Source organism: Mya arenaria, chromosome 2 (assembly GCF_026914265.1).
Source record: "Mya arenaria isolate MELC-2E11 chromosome 2, ASM2691426v1".
Lineage (NCBI taxonomy): Eukaryota > Metazoa > Mollusca > Bivalvia > Myida > Myidae > Mya > Mya arenaria.
This window is the reverse complement of record NC_069123.1, coordinates 28,754,229-28,763,046: the sequence shown is the minus strand read 5'-3', so window position 1 is coordinate 28,763,046 and position 8,818 is coordinate 28,754,229. Positions and strand designations below refer to the sequence as shown.

General features: G+C 38.0%; 1 protein-coding gene across 1 annotated transcript; it reads left to right on the top strand.

Moving 5' to 3' along the window:
* The first annotated feature begins 487 nt into the window (after nucleotides 1-487).
* Nucleotides 488-5,385, top strand: LOC128225139 (putative ATP synthase subunit f, mitochondrial). Its single transcript, XM_052935179.1, has 4 exons — nucleotides 488-700; nucleotides 1,621-1,716; nucleotides 4,629-4,745; nucleotides 5,193-5,385. The coding sequence occupies exons 1-4, from the start codon at nucleotides 541-543 to the stop codon at nucleotides 5,222-5,224; spliced, it is 405 nt and encodes a 134-aa protein (XP_052791139.1). The 5' UTR covers nucleotides 488-540; the 3' UTR covers nucleotides 5,225-5,385.
* The last annotated feature ends 3,433 nt before the right edge of the window (nucleotides 5,386-8,818 follow it).

Sequence of the window (8,818 nt, the reverse complement as noted above, 5' to 3'; positions counted from 1 at the left end):
TACACATATTGGAACATGCTACAAAAAAGGGTTAATATTTCAAAATTAAATGAAATTGATCAAAATCGAAGGCGCCCTCGTCCATGGCCCTTTTTGTATTTAGTATATTTTGTATATTATTTGTTTATGTCTTAACTTTGTTTGCACTGTTATTTTTACATGCACTTGAATTGGTATACGTAATAAAACAGTTCTTAAAAAAAAACAGCATGTGCACACCCATCTCCGGACACCATAACAAAAAAATATATACACAAAATGAAAAAAACAACACATATAAGGGCAGTAGAGATCGGTAATTTGTAGACTACTAAGTTCGTGAATAATGCTGTAAAAAAGCGCAGAACGAGATGATAACACTGACAGCGAAACAGCGCGGTCCATTCAGTTTCCGCCGCCAATAGTTTTTAAAGGCATAACAGTCACTACTGTACAGTACGGTACATCCATGATCACCAACGTGTGAGGAACTGTTGTCTGTTTCGATCTATATCGAAGAAGTTGTCCTCACTTCCGGTTGTGGAAGGTCGCCGCACAAAAATGTCTGAATCAGCTGTAAAACTCGTCACCAATGCGGAACAGCATGCAAGAGGGGGGCCTAGGGTTATATTGCCAAAAGTGAACTGGCCCTATTATGGTGATGTGTATAACCCGAAGATTCATGGGACTTATGACCCTTCAATCAAGTATGGTCCCGCGAGTAAGTATCGGTGGGTGGGGTAAAAGTTATATATTTTTAGACGAAGTGAACCATATACCCACTGAACCACTGCCAAAGTGTGACGTTTCATAATCAAAGTGAACCACTTTAATATTGTATATTGGGGAATTCCTTCACGGGTGATAATCATGAGTGAAACAGTTATCAAAATTAGACTTTGTGTAAATAAGCCCAAATTCTAACATAGTGCTAGGCAACAACATTCTTAAGAAGACCTGGTTTATAAAATCCAGAATCTCAGCAAGCCTGGAAAGCATTTTACCAGTCCAGGGCTTGTGCTAATTTTAGTGTAAGACTGCTGACATATAATCAGATGGCAGTTTTTCATATTTATGTTGGAAAAGTGATGTTTTATGCCGAAGAACTCATTTTTTTTGTATGCATTATGCACCAGTCAATTGTAACCACAGCTCCCCGATGTCCGGGGAATAGTGGGGACTTTGACTTTTGGTCGAGCCAAACCCGGGTAAAATCCTTGCTGGAACGAATTGCTGGTTAAATCCCTGCCAAATCCCAGGGACCATAGGAAAGGACCATTCCTCGCTATTTTTTGCACAAAGACATCGCATTCACCCAGCACTGCGGGGCCTTCTGGAAGGTAAAAACATGGCCCATTTCCACGGCTATCCTCAGTAAACCCCCGGACCTGGGGTGGGGGGCTGTGGTTACATTTCACTGGTGCATTAGTAACGACTGTTACTGCTCTGTTATACTTTTTTGTTATTCCATTACTTTAAATGTACAAAAGATACTTTATTTTGTTTCATGCCTTCTCTCCGGAACTCCCAATGATACTTCTTGTTACAAGAAGGTGTTGAAGTTAGTGTATTAAACACATCCTGTAATATATATCTTAGTAGATCAATGCTTTCACATTATTGTGCTTTTTGTCCTTACAGAGCCAAGCATTTGGACATGGAAGATCAAGGACATCCCCAGCCAACTGAAGAATGCGGACAAAACAAGCCCAAATGTAATGAACACAATGAGCAGATGTAAGTTATGATCAATTTCATTCTTTTTAAAAATTGTTTGCAGTAACTGTTTGACAATTTCCAGACTGACTTGTAAGGCTACACTCACTGATTGGCAGTTTCGACAATTTATAAAAGATAATTCTGAGGTTGGCTTAATATGGCATCAGTGCCTTCAATTCAGTCAGTTTAGGTAACTCACAATAGAACAGATCTCATTAAGTGGAAAACTCCTGATCATTTTATTTTTCTAAACAAGTTAGGAACGCTTTTAGCCATAACTTTAAACAATCAATTTTCTGATGTTAATATGAAAAACAGCGATCTGATCTTTTGTCAGCATTCTCATATCACAGATTTCCGCAATAAAACAACTCATTTCAATGAAGAAAAAAACAGTTGTCAAAGCAGTCAAGCTGTGAGAATGCAGCACAGTATCGATAATCATGAAACTTAGTATTCAAAGTTATTACGGCCCTTTCCTATTTACTAAACTGTTGCAGTTTTTATATATGAAAGAAAATTGGAATGGAAATACCCAAATTGACTGGAAAACATCATTATTTTTCACAATTATGAGTAGGTTTCTTTAGGCTTCATTATTTTATTTCTACGATTTACTTGTGCATTTCCTCACTTGTCTGTTTTTATTTTCGTTTATCTTGCATTGAATGATTGAATTAAAAAAGAAAGAAATGTATGTTAGAATATTATTATCAATTATGACAAAATACATGTAGCTATCAATAGTTGCAGATATTGACCTTTCTGATTGATTTGGGATCATAATTGATAATGGTAACAACTTGGCTGCAGAGCAAATAGTTTCAATGCAGGCCTTGAATATAGTAACAGCCTGTTGCTTATGTGTATTAAACTGCCATAAAGCTGGTCATGTCTATGTTTGTTTCCATTTACTTCACCTACCATTTTTTAAACCAACCTTAAACCTTTTTATTGCTTTGAGGAATATTTTTATCATTTGTTTGAAAAAAATAAGATAATTCAACATGATGGACCCTATGAATACAATGCCAGTGATACTTGTACTGATTATATACTCAAAAATGTTCCCTTTTTGTGTAAAAGAAAAACCTGGAGCGTCTTTGCGTAATAAAAAAAAATTCTGACCTACCTACTCTATTTTTTGGCGGCATGAAACTGTAAACAAACTCATTTTTTTATGCCTTATTCATGATTTTTGTCTCACCTGAAAGAATCCTTTTTGCCATTCGCTGATTTTTCATTTGGTGCCATCAATATTTTTAACCAGGTTTTCACATAGTTGTTCGGGCAGGCGGGCGGCCGGCCGGGTGGCGTCAAACTCACTTATGAAACTGAATAACTTCAGTAAGGGTTGACATATCTTGATCAAACTTGGTCTATAGGAAGAGTTTATGGATACCTTTCATGGGATTGCATGTTGGGTCCCTAGTTTTTATGACAGTAACATCCAGTAAAAGGTGCTATAAGCTCTGATTTGCTTGTATCTTTACATTCAATTATCCCATTTTTTTATGCCCCCTTTTGAAAAAAGTGGGGTATATTGTTTTGCACATGTCGGTCGGTCGGTCTGTCGGTCGGTCGGTCGGAATACCAAATGGTTTCCGATCAATAACTTGAGAACGCTTTGACCGAGGGACCTCATACTTGGTATGTGTATTGGTCATCACCAGCAGATGAACCCTATTGATTTTGAGGTCAGTGGGTCAAAGGTCAAGGTCAGTGTGACCTTTACATGAAAAACGGTTTCCGATCAATAACTTGAGAACGCTTTGACCCAGGAACCTCATACTTGGTAGGTGTATTGGTCATGACCAGCAGATGAACCCTATTGATTTTGAGGTCAGTGGGTCAAAGGTCAAGGTCAGTGTGACCTTAACATGAAAAACGGTTTCCGATCAATAACTTGAGAACGCTTTGACCCAGGACCTCATACTAGGTAGGCTTATTGGTCATGACCAGCAGATGAACCCTATTGATTTTGAGGTCAGTGGGTCAAAGGTCAAGGTCAGTGTGACCTTTACATGAAAAACGGTTTCCGATCAATAACTTGAGAACGCTTTGACCCAGGAACCTCATACTTGGTAGGTGTATTGGTCATGACCAGCAGATGAACCCTATTGATTTTGAGGTCAAAGCTCAAGGTCAGTGTGACCTTAACATGAAAAACGGTTTCCGATCAATAACTTGAGAACGCTTTGACCCAGGGACCTCATACTAGGTAGGCTTATTGGTCATGACCAGCAGATGAACCCTATTGATTTTGAGGTCAGTGGGTCAAAGGTCAAGGTCAGTGTGACCTTTACATGAAAAACGGTTTCCGATCAATAACTTGAGAACGCTTTGACCCAGGGACCTCATACTTGGTAGGTGTATTGGTCATGACCAGCAGATGAACCCTATTGATTTTGAGGTCAGTGGGTCAAAGGTCAAGGTCAGTGTGACCTTAACATGAAAAACGGTTTCCGATCAATAACTTGAGAACGCTTTGACCCAGGGACCTCATACTAGGTAGGCTTATTGGTCATGACCAGCAGATGAACCCTATTGATTTTGAGGTCAGTGGGTCAAAGGTCAAGGTCAGTGTGACTGTAAGCTGAAAAAAGGTTTTCTGATTGTCCATATTTTTTTAATGCATGCACAGATGATTGGGATTGATGTATAAATGTTTGTATAGAAATGATTTTCTTTATGTTACTATTTTAGTTGGGCATTTATTTGCCTTCTTAAGTTATCATAAGTAGATGACCTGCCTCATATGCATCCAATGACAAATCAGCTGTCATTTCAGTCCATGCATATTTCATTCAATTGTCCAAATATTTCTGGCAACTTGGCGCTCAGGGGGCATAATGTTTGACAAACATCTCTTGTTTTTACTAAAGGCCACCATGCTTCATGTTAATATCAGTCGATCATTTTTCTTACAGGGTATTACAGAGTTACCAAAACACACTTGAGATGTACTAGGACACCAATCCGTCCCTATATCATGGCGGTTGCAGTTGTTACAGCTATCCAGTTCGGCTTGAAATTGGGAGTTAACAGTAAGAATATTTTTCAGTATCTGCAAAATGCCTAAACCTTTTTGAAAACAGTTAAAAGAGCACAAGCCAGAAATGGACTGTTTTGATTCCACTTTCTGTGCTGTTGCTAACATTAACAAACTAACTGAACAGACTATTGAACAAATGCTGTAAGGGAGAGCTCCTATAAGGCCAACATTAAAGTCAAATTATTTGCTCATGCCATTTCAAATTCACATTTACGTTGCAATCTTTATTAACATATTTGTTGAACATATTTAAATGAAGTGGTCTTTTAATTTAAACTATTTTAAACCACATAAAAGTCCCATTTTGTAATCCCGGAGCATTAATACATGTAAGATGTAATTTCAAAAAGTAAATCAGACAATAGCCTAACCACACTGCTGTTGATTGGTAGATTGTGTATCTGATTGTGATTCTTATCCAATGGTACAAATATTTCAGACAAAGTCCAGCCATGGAAGTACCACTGGTAACATCGAAGTGCTGTCTATCATAGGATCAGCAAGCTTGAACTACTGTGTGATTAGTTTGGACCATTTTTGTGGAATAAAGGGGAAACTTAGAAGAACTATGTATTTTGTACACATTATGCTGTTTGAGTTGTATTTGACCTCAGAATAAAGTTTCAAACGTGTGTTGTGATGTTGACAGTGATATTAGCTTCTTTCCTTTATATTTTGATTGCAATGTCATGAGAGCTGAAAGCTGATATTAATCACTTTGAACGACGTTTCCTGGGTAGAAAACATTACAGGTGACCTATTCAAAGGTACAGTATGTTGAAAGATGCACAAAAAACATAAATTTTAATGCTTCCTTACTTTACTTAAATTATCAACATCCCTATCTCAAAGGTCAAGGTCACACAGATTTGTCATTTCGGAATACTGCATATACAGATTAGTTGGGCCAGTGTTGAACGAGGAATTTTAAAAATAGCTGCCACATGTGTTTGGTACATTACATGTATATTCAGGCAATGTGTAGTATACAATATTGACCCTGACCCTTTATACTTTCAAGCTCAAGGTCACACTTAGGAATTTTATCCTTATGGAAAGCTGCATATATGCACATCTATACTGTTGGTCGTATCCCAGAGACTTATGCATAAATTGGTACATAGAGACAATGTGTGGCAAGCAAGACCTATGTCCCTTATTGAAAGTCAAGGTCACAATAAGAGTTGAATCAAGATGGAATGCTGCATATATGCACATAGATAGCATATCCTGCTTAAGGCTGTAACTTTGTCATGTAAAGGGGGTGTTCAAATTAACATGTGCTCGGTACTTAAAGGGATTTTTTTGCAGGCAAAACCCAGGACCCTTAGTTCAAGCTCATACTTAGTGTTTAAACGTTATGAAATGCTTCATATCTAAATATGGCCATGTCGTTGACATGCACATATTTTTTTTGCTCACCTGAAAACGAAGTGCTCAAGGATCGACGTGCTCTTGTGATAAGGGACTGTCCCATGTCCGTTGTCAACATTTTCTTTCAAACAGCTTCTTCTAATCCACCTAGCCAATTGCAACCAAATTTCACAGGAATGTTCGTTGGATTATCCACTTCCAGATTCCATACAACAAGAAATGTGGTAGCCATGGCAACCAAACACATGGCGACCAGAAAGAAAACATTTGGAAAAAAAACTCAGAAACAGTTGACCAGATTACAAAACAATTTCACAGAAATGATCCTAAGGTGGCTCATTATCAAATTCCTTCGAGCCATGTTTGTTCGTAAAAAACTTAGCCGAAAGGGGATGGAGCTAGTTTTTACTATATGACGAATACTTTCAAAATATTCTCCCGAGAAACTGTTAGCATGATTTCATAGAAATGTTCCTAAGGTGGCCCAATATCATATTACATCAAGTCCTGTTTGTTCGTGAAAAAAACTTGGCCTGCTCGGATGAAGATTAGTTCGAATAATTGAACGTAGACGTTTTTTTACGAATTTGATATGGCAAATCCTTTAGCGATTAGAAAAATCCTGTTTTGAATGTCTAGTATTTTAGACTAATTATTTAGGTTCAGAAAAAAACATTATAAATGGATTTTCAATTTATACGTGGCCACAGATTCCCCAATGGAAAGCGCGCGAAAACCTCGCTACTATTTTTATCTGTACCTAAACATATGCATTTTTTTGTTTGGCTTATTTAAATCAAATGAGTTAAACACGAAAATGCATTTCAATTGAACTTTTTGCATCAATCTACATTCAGTGCCTTTAACATTTCTACAATTACCAATACTTCGAATTATAACCATGTATCAACATTATAGGAATTGCTATACATGTACGTCCGTCGGCATGTCAAAATCTACAAGGTCACTCTTCCTTTTTATGGTTTCTAGAGCAATATTTCATGTCTCAGTCATACTTGTATTGCTAGTAACATGATTTTAAACTCAACAGAACTGTCGAGAAAATGTTAAGGCGTGTTTGGGTGCCAACTTAATATATTTTAGATTTCATTGCAATACTTAATGTAACAGCCAAAACATGGTTTTGCGTGATTGAATTGCTATTGTGTAATCATTTTATGAATTAAAAAAAATCTTAACGATTAAGAATAGGCAGCGAGCGATTCTTAATCATTAAGTATCACTTCAGGTCATCTTACTGACTTAGAATACAATCTAATAAGCTGACACGGAGTCAACGCAAAATCAGACACAGAGAGTGTGTTTCGGATGAATGGCAGTAAGTGGACCTTGAAACACCCGCGAAATTTGAAATTCTTAATGATTAAGCATAGTACTAATTGATATCCTACTTGCAATTTAATTGGGTGAAAATATATGTTGTTTTTTAAGCCTATGTATTTTCCCTCAGCTAGGAATAACAGTGTGCGATTTGTTTAAAGATCATTTTCACTCAATAAAGGTCAAAGTAGACCAATAGGGATATTATGGCCAGAGTTCGTGTCTTAGCCATAATTTTGCTACAAATAATGGTATTTTTATCAAAGTAGTCCAAATAGGAATTCCATAGCATATTATCTGTGTCACTATTGTGTTACTACTGTTTATTGTCGAAATTTTCATTAAATTCAATATTATTAACATTTTAATGAAAATTATTGTATAAAAATGGCCATCCTGACATGCCCCGACCGAATGCATGTTTCATATTCATGCGGCACTTTCTGTTTCTGGAGCCAACGAAAGTACATCGCCGGATACCCCCGATACACTACTACGCTATGTATCATTATGAACTTCCCGTTGCTCATAGTGTACTGTTCTTTTTTTCCTTTCTGAAAATAGGGAATTTCCCAGGCTCATTTTGGTCAGGGTCAGGGTCCGCCGCAGTACGCCCGCTAGGACAAAGTAGGGTTAAAATGCCCCGACTATAGGGTCCGCCGCGCGTTCTGCCGGCTATGACAAAGTAGGGTTAAAATGCACCGGCTAAAGGGTCCGCCGCGCGTTCTGCCGGCTATGACAAAGTAGGGTTAAAATGCACCGGCTACAGGGTCCGCCGCGCGTTCTGCCGGCTATGACAAAGTAGGGTTAAAATGCACCGGCTACAGGGTCCGCCGCGCGTTCTGCCGGCTAGGACAAAGTAGGGTTAAAATGCCCCGGCTACAGGGTCCGCCGCGCGTTCTGCCGGCTAGGACAAAGTAGGGTTAAAATGCCCCGGCTACAGGGTCCGCCGCGCGTACTGCCGGCTAGGACAAAGAAGGGTTAAAATGCCCCGGCTATTACTTTAGCGAATAATAACAATAGTTGACAACAACTTCTTAAAGATATATTTCGGTAATTGAATATTCGATCGAAAGAATTACCGAATATTCGAATATCAATTTTGCCATTCGTTTGCCTCCTATAATTAAGTGTAACGGAAAATGTACCGCGGTTGCCGACGATGACGAATGCATAGCATATACTTAACTGAATGGCATCGTGGCACCAGGAATATTATTTGAAAATAAATGTGGCTTGAAATGTCCAAATGGTATCAAAACTTCTGCCACACTAATCATATAAATTGTTTATAAGTCAACATTAACGATAAATTAATACGGAGAAACTTGAATAAACATAGGCTCCTTT

Excerpts from the sequence above, each read along its gene's own strand:
- LOC128225139 (XM_052935179.1), top strand. The coding sequence starts at position 541 with ATGTCTGAATCAGCTGTAAAACTCGTCACCAATGCGGAACAGCATGCA. Across the intron at positions 1,717-4,628 it reads AATGAACACAATGAGCAGAT|GGTATTACAGAGTTACCAAA; the intron begins GTAAGTTATGAT and ends TTTTTCTTACAG. Across the intron at positions 4,746-5,192 it reads CTTGAAATTGGGAGTTAACA|ACAAAGTCCAGCCATGGAAG; the intron begins GTAAGAATATTT and ends CAAATATTTCAG.